The sequence below is a fragment of the Vitis riparia genome, chromosome 12 (assembly GCF_004353265.1).
Source record: "Vitis riparia cultivar Riparia Gloire de Montpellier isolate 1030 chromosome 12, EGFV_Vit.rip_1.0, whole genome shotgun sequence".
NCBI classification, from domain to species: Eukaryota; Viridiplantae; Streptophyta; class Magnoliopsida; order Vitales; family Vitaceae; genus Vitis; species Vitis riparia.
The window spans coordinates 9,295,532-9,320,573 of NC_048442.1; the positions used below are offsets into that span (position 1 = coordinate 9,295,532).

At 34.3% G+C, this 25,042-nt stretch overlaps 2 protein-coding genes across 3 annotated transcripts; one reads left to right on the top strand and one right to left on the bottom strand.

Moving 5' to 3' along the window:
• The first annotated feature begins 1,041 nt into the window (after positions 1-1,041).
• On the top strand, positions 1,042-4,483 carry LOC117927025 (F-box/kelch-repeat protein At1g22040-like). Of its 2 annotated transcripts, none has more exons than XM_034846392.1 (2): positions 1,042-1,195; positions 2,556-4,483. In XM_034846392.1, the coding sequence occupies exon 2, from the start codon at positions 2,674-2,676 to the stop codon at positions 4,111-4,113; it is 1,440 nt and encodes a 479-aa protein (XP_034702283.1). In that variant the 5' UTR covers positions 1,042-1,195; positions 2,556-2,673; the 3' UTR covers positions 4,114-4,483. The 2 variants fall into 2 exon arrangements, with proteins under 2 accessions (XP_034702283.1, XP_034702284.1); XM_034846393.1 differs by having other exon boundaries at positions 2,649-4,483.
• A 2,001-nt stretch (positions 4,484-6,484) lies between these two features.
• LOC117927080 (aminotransferase ALD1, chloroplastic-like) lies at positions 6,485-10,756 on the bottom strand. Its single transcript, XM_034846483.1, has 10 exons — positions 10,644-10,756; positions 10,519-10,544; positions 10,354-10,421; positions 10,039-10,155; positions 8,859-8,921; positions 8,399-8,503; positions 8,249-8,299; positions 7,834-8,154; positions 7,230-7,436; positions 6,485-6,958 (listed from the first exon to the last, which is right to left on the bottom strand). The coding sequence occupies exons 1-10, from the start codon at positions 10,712-10,714 to the stop codon at positions 6,665-6,667; spliced, it is 1,323 nt and encodes a 440-aa protein (XP_034702374.1). The 5' UTR covers positions 10,715-10,756; the 3' UTR covers positions 6,485-6,664.
• Between the last annotated feature and the right edge of the window lie 14,286 nt (positions 10,757-25,042).

The window sequence follows — 25,042 nt, forward strand, 5'->3', positions numbered from 1 at the left end:
AAAGTCTTATAATGTTTTCTACAACTTTAATGACAATTTGAAATGTTTTTAACATCTTTTATATGTTTTTTTTTTAAATATTTCATAAAAATAATTTTTATTGATAATACGTTATTTTCAATCATTCTTCATATTTGTATATTAAAATATTAATAAAAATAATTAAAATATATTATAAAAACTACTATATTTTTTAGGACAATTATAATTTTTTTTTTGAGAATAATTAATAATCACATGTATTTTTATTTTTTATTCCCAAATTTTTTTTTATTCTTAAAAAGAGAAAAATTTGTTTTGAGAGGTTTGCTTTTTTTATTCAACTAAAAATAACCTATTGATATAAAATAATATAATTAAAATAAACTTATTATTAATATGTTTAATTTAATTATATTAATTAATATTAACATGTTATTTTTATTTAAATAAAAAAATCAAATATTTTAATTTTTTCTATTTAATTAAAAAACAAACACCATCTAAATAAAAACTTTTCACATATATTGTAAATCTTTGTTATTGCGTCATGGTATAGATTAATGTGACATCACCCCACCAATCAAAGGAAAAATAATAATAATTAATAATATGATATCATTGACTAAGAAAAAAAATTAAACTTAAATTGACTTACAAATTTCTAGATGAAATGTATATGCACTTGCCAAGCCCATGATTATGAGACTTAACCAATAGAAAATATAAAAAAATTAATAATTAAAAATAAAAAATAAAAAATATTAATAATTCAAAACAATTACCCATGGATGGCTTTTGTTAGAAAGATTGACACTAATAGAAAAATGGGATTAATTAAGGAAATTCTTTAGATGAAATGGCAAGTAATTTCCCCCTCTAAAAATTCAAGTGAAAAGGGAAATTTTTTATATATATATATTTTTAAATTTAATATGATAAATTATTATTATTATTATTTTAATAGGTAACCTCTATCTCTAAGTCAATGAGATGGCATGATTAAAAAGGTGGAAAAATGATAACAAAAGTCTACCCGAAGTCTTGTCTTCTCTAACAAAAGTCTTTGATTTCATTTAATTTTATTACTTTTTTTTTATATATTTCTTTTGGGCGCAGATGGATGACAATGCCAAGCGCGAACGCCTAGAGTGAAAAATTCCCCTGATTCCCATATCCGCTCCATCATTGTTTTGATGACCCAGAAATCTGGATGGTATTTTTGTTATTTTTCTTTAGTTCTTTGCTTAATTTTTGATTAAATTCTGAGTTTGTGCATTTATTTTTATGCAATTTTGGGTGATTTGCTTCAATTTTGTATATTTTGGTCCTTTTCTTGCCGTGTTGTTGGTTCAATTTTGTCATTTGTTTGTGGGAATTGTTGGATTTTGGTTTAGCTTTCCGTTTGGCTGTCGAGAAAACCGAGGAAAATGAAAGAAAAGGGGGCAAATAGGTAAGGCTGGGTTTGAAGGCGCAATGAAAATCTACAATTGCAAATTCCAAGTTCTTTTGCTCCTTTCCTGCACTGTTTGAGAAATAAAATGAGATGTTGAGTGACATGTTGAAATAAAATGAGATGGTGAGTGACATGTTCATGGTTTAATTTGCTTTCTGGATGCCCAAACTTTTCAATTTTACCAAATTGTTAGTCAACAATTCAATAATAGCTGTGTGACAAAACAGTTGATGACTTTTTTTCTAATGTTTTTCTTTTTCTGGGGGCTTCTGGTTATTCAGATTGTGAAAATGCTTGTGTGTATCAAATTTTCTATTGCTTCACATGGATTAACTTGTCTGCACAACATAACATTATGGAATTTCCATGTCAGGAGATAAGATTAGAGCCCTCAATGTCAATTTGATGTTGGGAATTTAGTATAATTTTTTAATCTGGTGCCTCCCATGCCTGCCTCAAGTTCCACGGGTTAACAAGGAGAGATCCCAAGAGCAATTCTATGTTAATTAAAAATAATAATAACGTGGATGATTGGTGTAACATGGTTTCCTTTTTACTTTCTTTTTTTTCTTTTGTAGCCAATAATTTTGATTATTTTGTGTGGTTGTTTGTCACTGATTGACATTATTGAACTTTTTTATTTGTTCATAAATTTAGAGCAGATCCTGTTGCATGAAATGAGAGCTTCTGGAACTCTTTATTTTCAGTCTATTTGGGAAGTCATGCTACAAACAATCTGTATTTTATATCATTTTCATGTTCAGCATATTTTTATGACTTTGGAATCTGGAAGCTGTGTATGGGGTGTTGATGTTCTTCCTTTAAATGAATAGTTTGACAGTACTAATTTATATGCCGGATAGCATCCTATGAATGTGGAGGGTGTGCATTGGAGTTCAAAGGGATAGTGTGAGAATCTCTCTCACCCCTCTGTTTACATATACAAGTATGTCTTGTGTGATGGGGGCAGAGAGGTTGAATTTGAATTGTTTCCAACTGTTTGGTGCTAATTATGTGTGCTTATCAAGTTTCTTTCTTGTATGTCTTATTATGATTCACATATGAAATTTATGCTTCTGAATGTTTCTTCTTATTCTCTCCATTGTTGTTTTGAGTTCAGATTTCTTGCTAATAATATGACATAAACCTGCAACTATCTACACATGAGCTAGAAAAATTGATTTAGCTGAGAAGCTGGTTGGTTTTTATTTAGATTGGAAGCAATTAGAAAGATCCTGATGGGTTCTGCATTGAGCCTGAATGGCTCGAAGACCAGATTTGAGGAGCACTCTGAGATTTCAGTGGATGAAACCTGCAAGAGGCAAAGACTCTCATCAAGCATTTCTGAGGGGAATGAAAACGTGAGACTGATTCCCAACCTTCCTGATGAGATATCATTCCAAATTCTTGCAAGAGTTCCTAGAATTTTCTATTTGAATATGAGGTTGGTGTCTCGGAGCTGGAAAGGTGCTATTATGAGTACTGAACTCTTCAATTTGAGAAAAGAGCTTGGAACGACAGAAGAATGGCTCTACATATTAACGAAGATCAAAGATGATAAGCTGTTGTGGTATTCTTTGGATCCTTTGTCCAGGAGATGGCAAAGATTGCCACCAATGCCTAATGTTGCTCATGAAGATGGTTATAGAAAGGGTTTCTCAGGCCTTCGGATGTTGAACATGGTGGGGTCAAGCAATAAAATTGCAGATGTCATAAGGGGTTGGCTTGGGAGGAGGGATGAATTGGACCGAATCCCATTTTGTGGTTCTGCTATTGGGACTGTTGATGGTTGCCTCTATGTGTTAGGGGGATTTTCTAGAGCTTCAGCCCTTACGAGTGTCTGGCGATATGATCCAGTTCAAAATGGATGGAGTGAAGTGAGCCCTATGTCCATTGGTAGAGCTTATTGTAAGACAGGTGTCTTAAATAATAAGCTTTATGTCGTCGGAGGAGTTACCAGAGGTCGTGGTGGATTGATCCCTCTTCAGTCTGCTGAAGTATTTGATCCTCGTACAGGCGTATGGTCTCAAATACCAAGCATGCCTTTTGCAAAAGCGCAAGTACTACCCACTGCCTTCCTGGCTGATTTGCTCAAGCCCATTGCAACTGGAATGACATCATACAAGGGAAAGTTATTTGTGCCCCAGAGTTTATATTACTGGCCTTTTTTTGTTGATGTAGGAGGAGAGGTTTATGATCCTGAGACAAATTCATGGTTTGAAATGCCTGTTGGCATGGGTGAGGGTTGGCCTGCTAGGCAGGCGGGAACAAAATTGGGTGCCATAGTCGACGAAGAGTTATATGCACTAGATCCTTCAAGTTCTGCAGATATTGCTACAATCAAAGTATATGATTACCAATGTGATTCTTGGAAAGTTGTTTCCACAGATGTTCCCATTCATGACTTTGCTGAGGCAGAATCTCCTTATTTACTTGCTTCGTTTCTCGGGAAGCTTCATGTGATCACTAAAGATGCCAATAACAACTTCACAGTCCTGCAGGCTAACATGCAAAATCATTTACACTCTTTTTCGTTGACTCCATTGTCTCCCTTAGGAAACAACTCCTCTGAACAAACTGAATCAGCAGCAGAATCAGAAACAGATGTTTGGAAGGTCATTGCTGCCATGAGCGCGGGGGCTTGTGAGCTGGTTAGTTGTCAGATCCTTGGCATCTAATGCTATATGGAGCTAGAAAGTTGCACTCTAATGATTTTACTGTTGGAATCTGTACTTTTAAATGTTGGTTGATATAATCATCTTCACATTTCTGACTTATTTTGTGACCACAAGTTTGATTCATGTTGGTTTTGGAACACTGGGGAAATGACAGGTGATATTACTTTATCAGCATTATTTGTGATCTGTGGCTATTCTTGGTGAAGGTGGGGCCTCCTACTGATCTTTATCTTTACTTGGAAATGATAAAAATCTGGAGTTCTCTAGCATATGTATGGAGTAAAGAAGATGAAATTGTAAAAATAATGAATTTTATGGTGTTGCTTCTCTAATTTAAGGACAAGGAATCCAAGGTTGCTTTCAGTTTGTCTATCTTGGCATCTATACTTTTCTCAATGAATTAGGTGAGCCAAATGATTTCAACACCCAACAAGACCTATTGATACCTGATGATATGGTTTTGCTATTCTATCACTACGGTGATATGTTCCATGCCAACAAAGCAATAGATGCTTCTGCTTGGTGCCCTTGGCACCAAGTATCTCATTTCAACTGCCAACAAAACACTTGCTTACTTGACATTTAGGACAATTACTATGGCATCCTTGATGAACATTTGTGTTTGATGATTCATATGTGCAAAATACCCAGATTCCACTGGTGGACAGGCCAGTTCTGGGGAAATATTAGAAGTAACACAAAAGCTGATAGCAATCCAGTGCCATCAATAGGAGATCTGTTTCCCATCTCCAAGTTGTCTTCCTGACTCTGAACTTGCATTTGGAAATGCATGTTCAAGCATTCTGATGGTGTACCTAGTGAGCAATATTTGTCAAGAAGACCCATTGTTACAGAGACTAAAATGGTGGAGGCAAAACTAAACTAAAGAAAACTAGTACGGCAGTGATATTATATGACGTGTTCCCTCTCATGTAAGAATTGGGTGTAATATTGTGGATTCACCTTATTTCTCAAGAAGAAACAAATGGAAGGAAAAAACTAATGTTTATCTCAATAGATTGATTTATCCATATCCTTATGTAACAAGTTCAATGCTAGAAAAAACTTCAAATAAATATTCACAAAAAGGCATCACCCCAAGGAATTCCTAAATAACCTAGTAGAGTGGATGATCATCTGATACTAAATAAGCTGAATCTCTTAAATTTTGTAGGTGTAGAAACTGAACCATGGCTCACCCATAGTATGAGATAAACTGAATCTCTTAGATTTTGTCGGTGTAGAAACTGAACCATGGCTCACCCATAGTGTGAGCTTTCTTTAGCAATGACTTTTGAGTTGTGAATGCCTTTTTACTTAATATGTTGCTGGTCAAATTGTCCAGATTCTCGCAGCCAACATCAACAGTACACTGCAAGCAAATCTCACCAAAGGTTATTGCAAGGATGGAGCTTTAATGTTAAAGAAGTGGCTTATTTGTCTGGCCTTTGCCCTTGTCTCCCAGGTCTTTATTTAGACTTCCTATGTATAATAAACTTTGAATGAGGAAACTTCTGGTTTTCTGGTGGGGGTAAGCAAGAAGGTGAAAGGAAAGCCTTGTGACAATCTTGGGTTGACTTTGATTCGGAGGTTTCTGCAAAATCAACCAAGGTATGTTGGCTAACCAAATTCGAATTGGAGAATTTCTTGCATAGCTTGATTTTTATTTAACCAGAAGTCGTTTGCTTAATACTGTAAATTCTAATATCCTTTGATAGTAGAACCATGCTGATAGAAATCAAGCTTGTCATATACTAGTCACAAATAGAATTGTGGAAACTTTCACATTATTGTTTAGATTTGACCTAGACCTTGGGGGTCTCTTCATTTACATAGAAGTTGAGGTGATGAAACACAATGTGTGTGCAAGTAAAGCATCCCTTCTCCAAGCGGGAAACTAAAGGGTACTTTTTGTATGGATAAGAGCTCCAAATATGAATGATTTTTCTTTAGATTGTTGCCAAAATTATTGGCCAAGGGTGAAAGAAGACCACCTATTAAAAGTCTTTGGTGACTTCTATGATATTGAGGTTGTCAATAAAACCACCAATGCTACCTCTATTGCTATTGTCCCTAACAAAGTAACCCCTTAGGGTCTTAAAGATTTCAGACCTAGTAATTCAGTTGCAAGGCTTTATAAGATTATTGCTAGGGTCCTTTCCAATGTGTATGCGAGAAGTGTGCTCTCAGACCATTTTCTTGAGGATAGACAGACATGAGAGGGTAGTCCATATTCCTCTTTTAGCATATATGTTAATTTTTTCAATTTAGTATAAGAGATTTTAATTGTATCTCGTGATACATGATATAGAAATTGCAGAAGGCATACTCATGCAGTAGTATGCAACTTGGAAACCATGCTAACCTCCAGTTTCTTTTTCTTTATTTATTGATTTTTTTTTTGAATATATTGCTATATCTTCACATAACAAGATATGAGCTGATATTTTATTATATGCCAACTCAAAATCTGGTCTGTTGAACTTCGGTTTACTTTATTTAGTATTAGATAGATATATGGTTATAACAACCAAAGTGAAGCATCTTTCTCCTAGGAAAGAAGGCTTTTCAGCCTCCTTGAGGCCTCTAAGATACATTCTCTGTGTCCAAAAGCACTAACTCTAATATGCTCTTCACCCCCAGGTCCAAATCCGCAACCTGGAACTGTTATTATGTGTGTCTTCTCAAGAAGCTCAGTGAATACATCCCAAGATTTCATACCTGGAAAACGCACCCAAGCATAAGGGGCATTTATGCCACCATATACGTCTAGACCAAGTGAAGTGAAAGTGTCACCCAGGATCTTTGCATTCTCTTTGTAGTAGTCAACCACAGATTGCACTGCCTGAAAGAGAATTTCAATGAGGAGATCTCATCATGTAGAATAAATAGAGTTAGGATTCAGAAAGAAAAGGGTTAGGGGCTGTAGGGATGTAACTCTCAGGAGCATATTTCAGTTCAGTAAGCCTAGAATTTTGCTCCTAAAGATCATTTTTAAGTGGTTGCTACACGGGTGTTGGTAATGATCAAGAAGTGTGTTGATGGATTTCCATGCCTAGGTTCCATGTTTCGACTAGTATCCACACATTGTTTCCTGGAAAAGAACTGAGACTTACCATTAATCCATCTGAGGAAAGGCATGCTAGTCCCCCCGCCTGAGCTACGCTGGATGCTCCATTGAAGCAAGTGCATACAATGCGGTTGAAATCTTTTATGACAGGAAAGCCATTCGAAAACAAGAGTTCATCAGGGACCACTGTCCAACCAAGACGGACACCTGTGAATCCAGCAAATTTGGAGAAGGACGAAATTTCAATGGCAACCTGAGGGAAAATGAAAGAGAGGGTTAGATACTGATGTGCAAAATCAACAGGCTACATTGCATCCCAGAATTCACATTGGTGCACTTGGATTCACTCTGGAATGAGAGGCCTAGACAGATTATCTAGGCTGTGTTTGGTTAGATTATGAGAAACTATTTCATTGAAGCCATTGATGCCCAACACTTGGTTTTTTTATATCATCTGCGGACATTCTGGTCTGACTATCATTAATCTTCTACAATCGATTCTGCCAATTCTTCTATAGGTCATAACTGATAAAATGATGTGATGGGTGATTTAAGTAGCTTATGGCATTTCAATTGGTTTGTTTTTATGGTTAGTACTTAAACTAGGAGGCCCTCCTACCTGAAGTTGAGAGCTCAGTAACTTATTTTACCTCTCTGGCACCAGGAATCTCAAAGATTGATCTAGGACTTTCATCTGTGACATAAGCTGCATAGGCAGAGTCAAAAATAATAATTGATCTATTTGCCCTTGCAAACTCCACTAGCTGCTCTAACTGCTTCCTGGATGCTGCATGGCCAGTGGGATTGTTTGGAGAGCAGATGAATATGACATCTGTGGTTGCAGTTGTAGTCAAGTCTGGAAAAAAATTATTCTGTGGCCTGCATGGCAAGTATTTGATGTTCTGGTACTTGCCAGTTTCATCTTGGAAGTCACCGGTCTGACCAATTATGACACTCGAATCTATATAAGCCTGTTACAATTGACATTTCCTATCATAAATCCCATTAGTTCTGAAGCATTAGTTCATGAAAAATAGCTAATAAATTGATGCATTTCGATATTACTGGAAAAGTTGGATCTTGCACAGCAATGGTCACATTGGATCCCAGAAGCAGCTGTGAAAATAGAGAAATAGAAGCCTAAGTTCAGCATTTTCCCAGTAAACCCAAGTTAATCAGAATGTGAACAACCTCCAATCTTGGATATTTGAGTACCTGGAGGCGAGAAATATCACACTGAGAACCATCTGAGACAAATATTTCTGTGTCTTTAATGGGTAGATCTCCATACAAGGTTTCTGCAATTGCCTTCCTAAGTGCCTGCTACATAAACAAAGAAGTTAACCACAGCCAAAATTTACATGATATTATGTTCATAAACATGCAAACCCCTCCACCCAGCTAACATATATGTAAATAAGATTAAGAAACTAGAAACATCAAATTTCAAGAAGAGAAATGTGATAATTGCATAGGCTTCTGAGGATGGACATCCTAGTAGTGATAAATATACTCGTACTAAAGAAAAGGACTTGTTTTGGGCATAGAGATATAAGAAGAAGAGCTGAATTGAAGATCAACAAAATGATTCTGCAACTTGGCAAACAAATAACGAACAGGAAAGAAAAATGTCTGGAATAGAACAGAGTAAAGGCCAAAACAAGCTCCACAATACCTTGTTCCCTTGCTCTGCCCCATACCCTCTATAACCTTCAACCGTCGAAAGCCGACGTGCATGCTGCCATTCATTATATCCAGTTAACGTCCAGTTATAAACAAAATTCATACAATTTTCAGTGCAAGCAAGTTTTGTTGGGTTTTGCTCCCATAGTTGATGACAGTATAATTTTGATCTAATCCAGAGTTCAGTATCGGTATTCTGCACTCTGTTTAGGTGTTAGGTACTTCAAACAGTGGCATCTACATAAATGCACGTAGATTGTTATATAAAGAAGTTATAATTCACGCTCTGTCCATATACTTGCTTCTTCTGATAGTCACCACTTGTAGTATAGACCTCCAGGCTCCAAGACACTCGAGTGTCTCTAATGCCTATATTTGCATAAAAATGGGCTTGTCTTCCAATTTTTGAAAGAGTGATTTTCGTTTGTTTATGTGAAGGCCTTAACAAAAATTTTGTTGAATAGTGATCCACCATGGTTATAGACTTTGGAGAAACTAAAGCATACTAGAGAAAATATTCACCCAGGAAGAAACTAGTCACTTCTGGAAAGTCCCCTCGTTTGTTCTCTGAGAGATTCAAAGGACATGTTGGGCTTGGGCCACCCAGGAAGAAACTAGTCACTTCTGGAATGTGGGGTCGTTTGTTCTCTGAGAGATTCAAAGAACATGTTGGGCTTGGGCTTTCATTATCTCACTTTTATGGAACTTGTCTAATCAAGGTTGGGAGTATGGAAGATAGGCTTGCAGCATATCAGCCAACTGCTTCACGCAAGTATAATAGCCTCTTGGATAGAATTTACAGGCCATCTAGATCAAATTTCGTCAAGCAATCTTTGTAGATAAACTGCGGAACTTTCTACATCTGCTGCAATTTAAGGGCTATCTCGCCTTCAAACTGCCAAAAGAAACTACTGAAAGGATTAACATATGAACTTTTAGTAGAGTTGCGTTTGTTTTCGTGAAAATTCTGTATGTGGGAAAATGTTGATACCCCACGATCTTCTCCAAACTGAATATTTTTTGAAGTTGGCTGCTGGAGGCAAAGTCAAACCTTTTCAAACCAGGCAGGTTGGTGTGTTGAAGACGTGTTCTTTCATTCCAGAAAGACAAAAAATGACCAATTTGCAGTATAGAAATACACAACAAATCAAAATCCAGCAAGCAATACTTACGTTTGCCATGCTTGATGTTACGATATCCGGTATAGGCTCTGTGGTATCACCAATCCCAAGGCTTATCACTTTCGCATTTGGATACTTCTTCATGTGTTCAAGCTCACGCATAGCAATCTGATTCAAATGAGATGAGAGCATGAGAGTCTTTAAATAGCTGTAAACAATCAAATACTATGATATCTCTGGAAGCCAAGAAAAAAAATCCGAAGTCAACAAAAAGGCTAAGCAAATCACAGCTTCCACGCTTAGGTATTCAACAAGCAAGATCACAATATAGAAGCAATAAAAAACTTGGGAATCCAAGCCTCTAACCTCAGGAAACAGATAACCATTTCTCAGCTTCTCCATGTTCAAGTTCCGGGTCACCCTTGTACAAACACCTGCCATTTGCATACATTTAGCTGTTGCTGACATTTCTAAAACCAAACAATCAGCCTTTGGAAACCAACTATGATCAGATGCAGTTTGTGCACATACCTATTCCATCCTCTTGGACTTTCAAGCTGTGTAAAAGACCCGGTGCACAAAAAATGCAACACAGTAAGAACGATATGCATACAATCATAAGCACTTAAACCATGACAAAAAACTTAAAGCATTACCTTGCATGAGACATCCTAGGCTGCAAGAAAATTGCAGGAGGCATGGAACTGAAGGTAGAAAGCTTATACATCTTCTATTGAAGTTTCCTACCCTGATGACAAACCACCCCAAGTTTCTCAATTGAATGTGGGATGATAGTACTAGGAATGCTTTATATATATATATAACAATGTATGATCTTGTAATGCAGTCAAACACCCCATTCCGGTAGGTGTTATCATATTAAGGAAATGTGTTGAGTCACCTTCAATCTGCATTTCAATTATTAATTAAGCATGCAGAATTTTCTGCAATAGTCATACATGTGTGGTATCAATCGGTTCACACTAGTTAACATCCAGGCCATCATCACCTGATGGTACTTGTCGCCGAATGATGTATCCATGAAATTCACTAAATGTGAATTAACAGAGATGAACAAGTCCATTTTCCACAAATCCCACCTAATCTGTCCTTTTCTAATGTATATTTTTTGACCCCCTTGACTTAATGCAATGCAAGGAAAAACCGATCAAAGTTTTGTGTTTGATTCCACTTTCAAATCTCGATTCTCCCATGAGGGCTTACCAAAGTTCTAAAAAAAAAATAAGAAAAGACAAAATTCAGATGACACATGCAGTGAGAACAAAAGAAATAAAAAGCTTCGTCTCCACCGCCGTTTCAAAAACCAGTAGCAATATCCTATATGCTAAACTAACATGGCTCCTGAAAACAAGCCCAGAAAATACTATCTACGCTAAAAGTCAGAAGGGTTTAGAGTTATCAATCCATTTTGAGGATTTAATTATTAGCCAATGCAGCATAAGACTGATGACTTCATGGTGGATTTGACTAGTGGTTTTGTTCTTCATTTCTGTGCCTTTGAAAAGTCTAGGTAAAAAGTTTCTCATACTGATCATCAAATTTTCTCCGAAGTTGGGGAATTCCATGCAACTTGTCGTTTGCTTTAGATTACAAAACTAAAATGGCTCCTTCAAACAAGCCCAGGAACACACAATCTACATTCAAAGTCAAAAGGATTTAAAGTTTATAAAGCCATTTTGAGGATTTAATTATTAGCCAATGCAGCATAAGACTGATGGCTTCATGGTGGATTTGACTTGTGGTTTTGTTATCTTCATTTCTGTGCCTTTGAAAAGTCTAGATAAAAATTTTCTCATACAGATCATAAAATTTTCTCCAAAGTTGGGGAATTCCATGCAACTTGTCCTTTGCTTTAAATTACATTGTCCATATTTTTTACTTCCAATTGAGACAGATGAGGAAAATATGAGGGAAAATGTTGACAAAGAAGAGGAGAGAAAGGACATTTTTCCAAGAATCTTCCAACCAACCAATCCTTACCTGCCTGGTATCATCAATTTTGACTAATACTTTGTCAGAGATGTGTACATGTAGCAGAAGGCTACTTCACTATTATTGGAAAAATTCTACACTACTTGGCCTTATGAAATAGAACAGAAGACAAGAGCATCAAACTTGACCCCTTCTTTATCCTTTTTCTGGACAAGGAAGGATGGAATTAAAAAAAGAAGACTACAATAAAATTGACTTCCTTCTTTGGTGCCTGATCACCTAACATTACCCTGACCTCTTCTCAAAGTCTGGTAAAATTGTAAGAATATTGCCTTACATTTTTTCTATAAAAGACTTGCTCATATAATCTAACAATAGGTTGATTTGTTTGTTTTTCTTTTCAGCTTATTAAATTAGAAGGCAAAGACAAAATGAATTAATTACTGCCTTACCGTGTCTAAACTCTTACCCCGCTCAAGGGGCTAGATTGGTCTTCATTGTAGACTTGCTCAACTTTTTGAAGGGTTATTTAAGATTCCTTTTTCTTTTCTCGAAGCACCCAAGAAATTGTGAAGAAAAAGATAAGGGTATGAACAGAAAAGAAAAGGAAAATGGAGTTAGGTCTTTTCAAAGTTCATGGTCTTATGTTTAAATCAAATGAAAGTTTCAAGAAAACAATGGAAAGAACTCTAAAATATTTTCATTGTTTGGTATCGATGGAAAATGTGAAACAAGAAATCATACTATAATATATTTGTTTTCTACATAAGCAAGTTTGTTTGGTTTTGGTCTTAATACTATATTTGGTTATGAAAAAGTATTAAAAAAATGAAAAAATATTAATTAAAATTGTATGAAAGAAAATAAAATATAATTAAAATTATTTAGAAATTTATGTATTTTTAAATTATTTAATATTTATGTAAAAAAGGAAAAATAAGTAAAATTAGTTTAAAGAAATATATAAAAATAATTTATTAATTTTAAATCTATTTTTATTATCTATTTTTTTCCTTGTATTTTCATTCAAAATTTTCAAGAATAAAATATAATGGGCATTTGGATATCCTTGAAATTAAACTTGGCTCAACCTTTGATATTTTTGTTGGGGCCTAAATTAAAAGTTGGGTTTAAGCCTAGCTAAGTGATCTTTGTGTAGGGCTCAGTCTCTAAGGAGCTAAAACATCGAGTGAAGAGCACTTTTTAACACAAATTTAAGAACAAAAATGGGGCAAAAAGAGATATAACAAAAGTGCCTGAAGATATAACGAGGTGAAGAAAGAGTTTTTCCATCTATTGTTCTAATTATTCCTCAGACCAAGAGATCAAATCTACACTAATAATTTCCAAAATCTTCCTCTTCTTAGACTAAAATTTAATAATTTCAGGATAATAAGCTTACATCTTGACTTTTGGGGTATTGCTTGGATTGTCTATTAACATCAAATGAATATGTATACAAGATAAATACCTACCTAATTAAATCAAATCTCCTACAATTAAGGTTACAACTAATTACAAGTAATTGGATATTCTAATTATAGGATGAAATCAATTATCATTATCATGCCCCCACAAGATGAAGCTCTTCTCGGAGATTCTAATCTTGGACTGAAGAAGTAGAAAGCGAATGTGAGGAAGTAGTTTGGCGAGTGCGTTAACAAGTTGATCATGGGATGAAACATGTGTGACATATAGAGCTCCACTTTGAACTTTGTCCCTAATAAAGTGAAAGTCAATGGCTACGTGTTTCATTCTCCAATGAAAAACCAAATTAGAGCACAGATGAGTAGCACCAACATTATCACAATGGATGACAGGAGGGGTTGGAAGATGAATACCAAGTTTAGAAAGAAGAGAACGTATCCAACTGAGTTCAGCAATAGTGGAGGCAACAAAGTGGTATTCGGCTTTTGTGGAGGAACGAGTGACCCTGCGTTGTTTCTTTGAACTCTAAGATATTAGATTGCGACCTAGATAGATCACATATGTAGTAGTGGAAGTGGAGTCATCCGTGTTTCCTACCCAGTCAGCATATAAGAATGTATGCAAAGAAAGAGGGGAATCATGATATAAAAGTAGCCTGTGATCCAATGTTCCACATAGATAACGAAGGAGACGTTTAACGGCGGTTCAGTGGTCAGTTGTTGGGCAATGCATGAATTGAGATAACATGTTGATTGGAAATATAATATCTGGTCAGGTGAGAGAGAGATATTGAAGACTCCCAACTACAGCCTGAAACTCGATCCGTTAAATCAGACAGGGTTGTACTAGAATGCAGTGTCAGTGTTGGATTAGTGGCCAAAGGAGTCACAATTGGTTTAACATTAATCATTTTGGTGCAGACAAGGTCTTTATTGTACCGATGTTGCAAGAACAATAGACCATGCTTGTGTGGAATGACCTCAACACCAAGGAAAAAGGATAAGAGACCAAGATCCTTTAATGAGAGAATTGTTGGGTAAGTAACTCCACAAATCATTGTACTGCACTCGGCTCATCTCCTGTAATGATTAAGTCATCAACATAGACACGGAGGAAAATGAGATGATAACAAGTGTTAAGGATGACAAGGGAAGTGTTAGCATGAGAATTGATAAAGCTAAAGAAAACAAGAAACTGCTTGAGCTAGTGGTGCTTGTTTGAGACCATAGATCACCTTATGGAGTTTGCAAACATAAGAGGGAAAGTCAAGATCAATGAACCCGGATGGTTGAGCCATATAGACATCTTCATATAGATGGCCTTGAAGAAAGACATTAATGACATCTAGTTGGCAAAGAGACCAGTCTCTACTAACAACAAGATTGAGGATAAGACGCACAGTTGTTGGTTTGTTCACTGGGCTAAATGTGTCATGATAGTCTACCCCGGGGTGCTGCTGAAATCCTTTGGCAACTAGACGTGCCTTGTACCTGTCAATAGAGCCATCAGAAAGTCGTTTAGTACAAAAAATCCACTTGCATCCCACAATGTTTTGTGATGGGGTAGATGGAACAAGTTCTCAAGTGCCATTCCGAACAAGAGCATCAAACTCTTCGGACATAGCTCGACGTCATTAGGATCTTTAAGGGCTTGGGTCATAGTGGTTGGTTCCAAGTTATCAGAGGCTGAGAGTTGTGGGGTGAGATTAAGTTTTTGGATGGGCTTGTGGATGTTGTTCTTGGCTCTGGTTTGCATGGGGTGAGTGTTGGTTAATGAGAGAGAAGTGTGTGAGACTGTTGGGTGATTTGGAGGGTGGAGTTCATTAGGAGATGGATTAATGTTGTTAGTGTGGGGCTCAATTGTTGGTGAGGGTGAAGCTGGGTTGTTGGATGGATCGTTGTGTGAGGGTAATTGGTGAAATGGCAAGTGGTAAGGAAGAAGCAGTGGACACTAGAATGGTAAAGATAAGAGGAGATGAAGGAACCCAAGTATCAATAGTGGCAGATTCAGGACGTGAGAGATGACATTGGATGGAGAAAAATGGAAATCAGACTCGACAAAATCAACATGAAGAAAGATTTTGGAGTTAGAAGTGTCAAGGCAAAGATATGCACTTTGTGTTAAAGAGTAACCAAGAAAAACACATGGTGAAGGGGAAAATAAGTTGAAGTACGGGGGTTGGCATGTAATTAATAAGATAGACGGCTGTGGCGAAAGCATGAGGCTAACATGTGAGAGGAAGAGATGCATGGAAAGAAGAGAGAGACTAGTTTCAAGAATGTGGCAGTGTCGCCTTTTTGAATAACCATTATGTTCTGCTGTGTGGGGTGATGGTGAGGTGGGAAGTACCATTAATAGAGAGAAAACTTGCAAGATCTTGGTATTCTCCACTGATTAAAATATCATGATATTTCGGTAATAAACGATATATAGGAAAGAAATATCAAGGTATCGACATTTTAGTAATTTATCGAGAATTCTTTGATTTATTGGCATTTTACCAATTTTTTGTCTATATTTTGCGATATTTTGGGCGATCAAGGTGAGGTGGGGTTCGCCAAGCCATTAAGCCGACCATTGGGGCAAGTTCACCCCTTATTATGTATGTCACACCAAATATATATAGACTAAAACTCATCATATAAACATAATATTAAAAGAATGTTTTAAAGAACAAATTAATTATAATTATTTTATAATTAAATGAAAATATTTCATTTAATTAATTACAAAAAATATAAAAATTATTGTGATAATTTTATTCATAGTGTTTTTAATATCATTAATATATTAATTACATATTAAAAATTATACATATATTATCATTTATTTTATATCATTTAATACAATTGAATTAAATAGACTATAATTTTAATATTAAAAATATTTTTAAATTAGACATATTATAATCAAATATCATAATATTATTGTTGAATAATATTTGATATAATTTAATAATAAATATACACTTATAAAATTCATATTGACATATGCAATATTATTATCAAATATGATAAATTATACCATACATATATCAATTTATTGAATAAAATAACTTTAAAATATCTATTATACTCCTAATTTTATTTTTAAGAGTTTTTTTCTTACATTTTTATAAGTTCTGATCAATTTTAGGTCCACCAATAGTTTAGGTCAAAATATTCATCAATATATTTATGATATATCCGTAAAATGAAAGTATTGATATATCCATAATTACTGATATTTTCATAATTGGTATTCTCAACTATTGTTGATGTAAAGAGTAATGATTTTCTATGAAAAATAGTTTTCTGCAAGAGCTTTGAATTGAATAAATATGTCATGCACATTAGATTTTCTTCTAAGAGGGTAAAACCATATGTACTTTGTAAAATGATTGCCAAAGATAACATAGTATTTAAAATCATCATGAGATAAAACATGAGATGTCCAAAGCGGTCGAGTCGAACTAATAAATGAGTTATCAAAAGGTAATTTATGACTTTTATTGCAATGACAGTCATTACTAGTAAAAGTTGATGACATTGGGGTAGATAAATTTAAACAGTACTGAGAAATAATATACTTAAAAATTTGGAGAGAAGGGTGACCTAGTCTATGATGCCACTCAGATGAGGTGGTCTTGACATTAGATAGAGTGAGTAAAGGTGAAGACTTGGGTAATGCAATTGGCCACTCATATACACCATCTTTAGTTTGACCTTGAAGAAGCTGTGCCCCCATTCGAAGATCCTTCACAAGAAAAGAATGTGGTAAGAATTCAATGGAAACATTATTGTTAATACAAAATTGGGAAATTGAAATCAATTTTTATTTTTATTTTCATGTTGGAAACATGAAGTGCATTGGTGAGGCTATAGTTATGAGTAGAAGAAGGTAGAAAGGTGGAGCCGGTATGGCATAGTGTCGATCATAATGTTGTCAGAACCATGCATGATATAGAAAGTGAAGCGAGAGGTTATTCAGATCAGTAGTAACATGATAGGAAACACCACTATGAAGGAGCCATGAGGGGGTGCTTGTGACAGTGTTGGTTGCAAAGTGAGCTCTTGGCTGCCATGGTACTTGATGTTGTCCAGGTTGATAGGTGGTAGGAGCTTAGTGAGTCGACATTAAGCAAAAGGATGGGCACAGTTTAGCAGAGTGCCCTTGAGTATCATAGAGTTGGCATCGACCAAGGTATGGTCATGGCAAAGAGCAGTCACCATTGGACGACTGCAAGGAGGGTCTGTTGTCATGGGACATAGGGGGTGAGGAGATCCTGAGTGTCCAGAACAAAAGGAAGGACGAGACCCCGAATTTCTATGTGTCGGGTTGGGGGTCGCAGTAATTGGATGGAACTTGGGAATGTTGTTGCATTGCGTGGCTTCAAGAGTGAGAAGTTTCTCATGGAGTTCCTCAAATGATATTGGAGTCTTACGGGTTTGGAGAGCAAGAATAATATCATGGAATTCATCACGAAGTCCATCTAGACTTTTTTCAATGAGATCTTCGACATCCATGGGTGTAGGGACTACCCCCAAACGCACATGTGGCAACCCTGCAGAGCATTCCTCCATGGGACACGTGGCACATCAACTCTCTGTCCAGATTCCCTCAGGGGAGCATACGACACTCTCAAACCCGTCATCCGGACGACCCCCTCTATTGTCCGGACATATTGTCCGGACCCGGCGCCAGCGACTCAACCAAAAGCCTTGGCCGTGAAACACGGGCCATCCTTGTCCACATTGCCAGAAGCACTCTCGACGAGACCATACTAAGTCACTTCAGGCAACTTGTCACAGCCTACACCCCGCCGCCTGCAGAGTGAAAGGACAGGAATGACAACAAGTCATCCTTCCCACGATTTCTGACAGCCGCCTGTAGGACAATGAAAGCTCTGCCACCACCTCAACGCCATCATGATAAGCCAAAAAGTCTTCACACCATTAAAGGGGAGAGAGCTTCTGACACTATAAAAAGGGCCTTCATACAATGAGAGAAGGTAGGCTTTTCTTACTCAGTAAAAAATGAAGAGATTGAGTATAAGAGGGAAGGCTAACAAAACCATCGGAGGGTGTGTCCGGACTCCCTGTCCGGACGTCTTTTGCAGTATGATTAAAAAGGGTATCATCTTCAGTTGAAAAGACGTGTCCATCTGGCAACCACGGTGGTCCCGGTGACACGAGGCTTCAACAATGGGAGCACTAAGCAGTGCAAGTTCATCGACATGACCTTTAAACCATTGTAAGTATTCAGTGACACTTCCAGAACCTTTTTGAAGATTCTTGAGATGACTCTTGATTTGGGGACGACGACCACATGAGATGATTTGGAGACGACGATCACGTGATGGCTTGCTATAGGTATTGTCAAGAATACTCCAAGCTTCACGAGAGCTAGTGGTACTAGCAATGAATGAAATTATAGTGGGGGAGATGAACTTGATTAAGAGTGTGTTTGACAGTGATTCTGAGAAGTGCTTTTAGCCTTTTCAATACTTAAAAAATAAAAATTTTCAAGTGTTAAAAAGATTAAAAACACTTTTCAAAATCAACGCACTCTAAAATGTTGACGTTAGGGGTATATGCTTGATTGATAGTTTTGGAGTCTACGACAATATTGGGTGATAGACAAGGTTTGGAGCCATCAATGAAACCAATGAGATCATAGCCAATAAAGAGTGTTAAATTGGAGTTTCCAAGAGAGATAGTTTAGGCAGAGACGTTAATGGCAATCAATCGTTGATTGGAGTCTTGGGCAATAATAGAAGAGGTAGTGGAAGCCATCAAATGAGTGTAGTGGGGTTGAAAAATTTAGGCGAGGAACATGACTTTCTTTGATACCATACAGGATATTGCAGACTTAGAAGATAATGGCTTTGGCCTTTTCTATTAACATCAAATGAATATATATACAAGATGAATACCTACCTAATCAAATCAAATCTCCTACAATTACGTCAAGTCAACTAATATAATAATATGATGAAATCAAGTATTGTAGGGCTAGATTTTATTAGCTTAAATTTTTTAAAAAGGGTCATTTGATTAAAAGGGATGAAATCACCCTTGTTTTGTAAATCTAAACCTCAAGTTTTTTTGAACCATACTCGTTTTGGATAAAAATGCCTTTATTTATTTATTTTTCAAAAACAACATTTTCTTTTAAAACACATGAAAATAATAAATATGTTGAAGAACATTTATGTAAAAAAATAGATTGCTTTTCAAGATAAATAATATAGGAGATTAGATTTATAAATTAAATATGAGATCTTTTAATCAATTATTTCTTTAAAAAAATTGGTTGTCTAACATAATTAATTCATATTCTTTAGGGGGTTAAATTAGATGTTACAATTTAGTTCTTGCTCCCATTAAGAGGAATATACCATGAGTTTAGTTTGTTTTTTGCACTTGGCAAAGATTAAGCACCATTTAATATATATGTTTCAAAGTGATTTCTATTTTATTATGTGATTTAATTTGTACCAAATTCATTTTGAAACATGAATTCGCTACAAATGATATGATCATGTTATAAAATTGTTGCTATTATGATATGAATAAAAAATGATATTTCCATGTCTAAAATTTTGTTATTAAATATTTGATCATCACATAACTTTGAGTTGTACGCATTTTTTCTCCTTCCTTTTAGGTTACTTGGCTTAAGAGATGAGAAATAAGGCTTTTTTGGTCATTGAAAGTGTGTGAACTAAATTCATGTTTAGGCATGGCCTAACTCATATTGAAAGTTCAAACCGACCTTCCTTAAGTAGAACAAAGACCATAGAATTAAAAAAAAAAAGGGAAAAAAACAACTAGGTGGAGTCAAAAGTCCCAACATAAGGATGGGTCGCCCTTATCGCTTGTCCACATGCTAAAACACAACATAACTAAGACGAGCCATGATAAGAAATAACACTTGATTTAGAATCAAGATGAATGATTATAAGTTTAACTAGAGTACTCCTAATTTCTTGCTAACCATGGTTGTAATGCCTTAACCATGGTTAAGGTAGAATCTTATATGTAATTAACGTAAGTTGGGTTCTCAAGAACCTACATATAGGTAGGTAATATATCAATTGGGGGAGGACAATATATTTGTTTTCATTAAAACAAAACTTTGTCTAAAAATATTTTCTCATTCCTTTTCTTTCTCCTATCCTTTTTTCATTCTTCAAATTAGCTATTAGAGAAGGTGTTGGGAGGCAACTTCGATAATATTTGGTATAAGAAATGTTTGGCAATTGTCATGAGAAGTACTGTATATTCATTTGGAAGGTGTTCATTAGAGAAGTAGTATTCATTTGAAAGGGGGCTGTTAGGCTCATTCTCTATAGTAATAGTACTCATGATTAGGTCGGTTACTCCATTGTCAATGTTATGCTATATGTACCTGTCTAAGAATTAATTTTAATCACTAAACCTAGATGCATGGTTTATTATTCTGTTTAATAAATGCTTAGGGGTTGATTCTTTTGTTTGAAGTTTGCTTAGATTTCTTTGCTTATTTTTTAGTTTAAGCTCTACAGTTAGTACTTTAATGAGTAGGTATACTCATTTTTCTTGTGATCTTATTTCTATGTTAAGTCTTTGGATTCAAAGGGTGAAATAATCATCATGCACCATAACTTGCCTTTGATCAATTGAAGGCAAAATTATATTGATTGATTATGTATTATGGTTTTGGATTGATTAAAAGGTTGGTTTGATCCATTTATGGTGTGGCTAAGATTTGTTTTGTCTATTTTGACTTTTCTTCTTCGGTTTAATATTCTTGACCATCCTTAATGGCTTGTTCAAACTACTTCACCTAAAAATAAGACTAGTGAACCTTTGTTCATTGTAATTAGCTGAGGATTATGACCTTAATTTGTATAATCAAAACCATTAGTTAGGATTTTTTTTTTTTTTTTTTTTTTTGTGTGTGTTGATCATATAACATGCATTCACATATTTAATTATTGGATTACATTGAAAACGTTATCAAGTTATTTGTTGAATTATATTATTTATTTATGATTAAGAAATAATAGTTGAACTATATAGTGAAACTTCCTATTGTATATTAGAGCGTGTTTGACAGTGATTTTTAAAAAGTGTTTATACAATTTCTAATATTTGAAATTTTTTATTTTTCAAGCATTAGAAAGATTATAAATACTCTTAAAATCATAGTCAAACATACTCTTAATTTGACAATGACTAAAAACCTCTGGTATTCACTTTATATATAGTAAAAATGCTACATTTTTCTATTAGTTTGACCATATGTGTTATACCACATAATAATAATAATATTTCAAGAAAAACATATGATTATTGATTACTATTAGGAAAACGCATGTGTTGACAATCAAGACATATTTTGATTATTTCTAAATCACCATTCACCACCATGTGATTATAAGCATTAGGTTTCATTGACATTTATTATATAGTAAAAATGCTACCTTTGCTATTAGTTTGACCATATGTGTTGAACCACATAATAATAATTATAAGTGAAGTTCAATATTTTAACAGAGATTATTGATTACTACTAGGAAAATGTATATGTTGACAATCAAGAAATATATATTTTGATTTTTTCTAAAGCACCATTCACCAACATGTGATTATAAGCATTAAGTTACATTGACATTTGTACGAAAAATCAAGTTTGATCAACATTGATGCTTATTAAGCATAATTATTTTTGTAAAATGCACTACTCTTACTAAAATAGTTATATTTTGTAAATTTTGATTCTTAACAAAGATTAGAGGCAAGTGTCATTTTGTTTTAAGAGGCATCCACATATTTTTAAAGTGTCATCTTATGTGAAGTTGGGGAGGTCTATATTGAAAGTAACATCAAGTGGTAAGGTAAGTTAGTCAATTATTGACACTTAAAACACACATGCACATACACACATACAATATACACTATAAAATTGTTTAACCTACACATGCACATACACACATACACACATACAATATACACTACAAAATTGTTTAACCTATTTTAGAAATTTCAAGGTACACTTAAAAAAAATTATATTAGTAAATCTTTATATGATAAGCGAGTTTTTACTTATATACCAAATTTATTAATGCATCATAATTTCCAGACTAGACTTTCCAACTCCAACACATTAAGTAATGATGTTTGGATCAATATTTTTACTTTCCTTTATGATAAGGCTTGATATTCACATGAGAATATGATTAGTTACAAGAGGTTAATTCTACAAATTAGAGTAAAGAGAGATTCTATTAGCAAACATGACAATGATAATGATAAAGTTCAAGTTTATGACATCTAAATAACAAATAGAATTAAAAACAAATAGTTGAAAATTATATGTCTATTTGGATACACTTTTTGGTTTTTGTCCTCAAAAATATTAAATAATAATCATTTTTATATAAAAAATAAAAACTTTGGGAGGCTTATGTATGTTGAAAATGTAATGACTTTTAAAAACTAATTTAAAAACTTGAAAATTTAAAAAAAATTTATTGCCTCAAATTGTAAAATTTTTTAAAGTAACTTTTAGGGACATAAGATAAGTCTATACTTTTATATAAAAGTTTTTACCTTTTATATAAAAGTTTCTATTTTAAAGAGAAAAGATATAAAGTATATCCATATAAAGCATAACTTATCCTCCTAAGGATTTTTATTTTTCTTTTCTTCACTCAACCATTTTATATTTTGACATTGGTAGTAAAATTCAAGCCTCATAGTGTTAGAAATGTTGGGAAGCTTTGCGGTTTGCTATATAAAAGTGCCCATTATTAAAGTATAAAACAAGTAATGTGAATACTATCCAAATTAAGCCTTAAAAGTTATATCATTTCAAGTCATTGAAGAAGTTTTTTAAAAAATTAAGCTTAATGGAAAGAGGCTCCATATATGAGCCTTCCTTAGCGTAAGAATTTTAAAATCTTCTAGCAAAGTTAATTTTGCTCTAAATAATTGTCATAATATATAAAAAAACCAAAGAATAAAAACCTATCCTTTTAAATCTATATCTTCACATTCTTTAGAAAGAAATGCCCATGTAAACTTACCCTAATATAACCATATGGATTAATTAAGCTGAAAATAATTTTTATTTTTAGAACAAAGCGACAAACAAGATAATATTCAAATCCGTTAAGTGAGAACTCGGTGTTTTTAAAGAGAGTTGTTACAACTAAAATCCTATTACATTGGTAATGTATTTTGATTTACCAATAGAAAGAAGCTTTAGATTTTGAGGATTTAATTTATGATTTAAAAGATTATGCAGGTGATAATGGTGGAGGCTAATTATACTAAATAATGTCAAAATTAAGAGGTGGCATACCATATCAAGGTTAGGAAGATAAAAGAAAATTAAGTAGTATTTTTAAATACATAGACTTGGGTATTCAAGGGTATCGTTAAGAGAATTTGATTAAGGCAATGATTCAAACCTCACTTCAAGAGGAAAGAAAGGTGGATCAATGAGAAAACTTGATGGTATTGTTTTTAATATATCTTAAAAATATAATGTTTCAATATGATTTGATTCTAAAGAGATAATAATTATAATTTATAACTACATAAACATTTGTTAATACCTTTATAACCTCAATGGTATTCTTTAAAATGTTTATAATAGGTTATTCATTGAGAAGGTTAACTACATAAATCATTAGATTTCTTGTTTAAGGAGGAAATGAAGTGGGGTTAGAAGTGAGAGGTGGTTAAAAGGAATGATAGTAGCTCCTTAAACAATCTTAAGTAGAAACTCAAAAAATGAGTTTTTGAAGTGGAAAAAATTGATTTTAAAGAAAAATTTTCATCCCTTCAAATGGTGACCTCTTGGGTCTATTCATAGGAATTCTCAAGTATAAGTTGACCAAAATGATAAATTATGAATGAATAAGATGACTCTACTTGTACATGAATAATAGGATGGTGCCACATATATCATTGATTAAAGTAGAGGTATAAAATATAGTAATAATAGGTCCCATAAAGGGACCCCTTCCCCTCAATTCAATTTAAATAAGCTCAAGATTATCTAGCCTAATCCCGGTCATGGTTTCCATCTTTAACCATCAAACTAGGACCTAACTGTTAATCAATGGTGGACTAAACAAGTCACCATTGAAGTGCACCAAAGCCATGCTAAGTTCATGTGGCTTGTTTTGAAATGATTAGATAAACATAAAGCATTTGGCTATTATGCTTTTAGGCAACTTCAAGACAAACTAAAATAAAAGATACTTTTAAAATGATTATAACAACACTAAAGCAACTCTCATTTCTTAGAGAGGTATGAAGACATTCATTGAAGACACCTTCTTGATAAGATTAAAAGTGATTACTAATATTAATATGTGGAAATAAGAAAGTGACCTCTTATCATCTCCCTTAGCATATTGGAAATGTCCCTCTTTTTGGATAACTATATACATATTTACTAAAAAACGTATTTTGATGTGGTATCATGAGTTTATTAAGCCAAAAAAAAAAAAAATCCTTAGCATGATGGGGGTGATCCTTTCTTCATTCATATTATAAGGTAAATGATTTTATTATAGCATGAATAACTTACTTCTTTTGGTATCTATCAATGTGAACATCTACATAAGAGAGACATTTATACTAAGTTGCTACTTGCCATTGTAAAAAAAGATAATTAGGAGAAAAACTTGTAG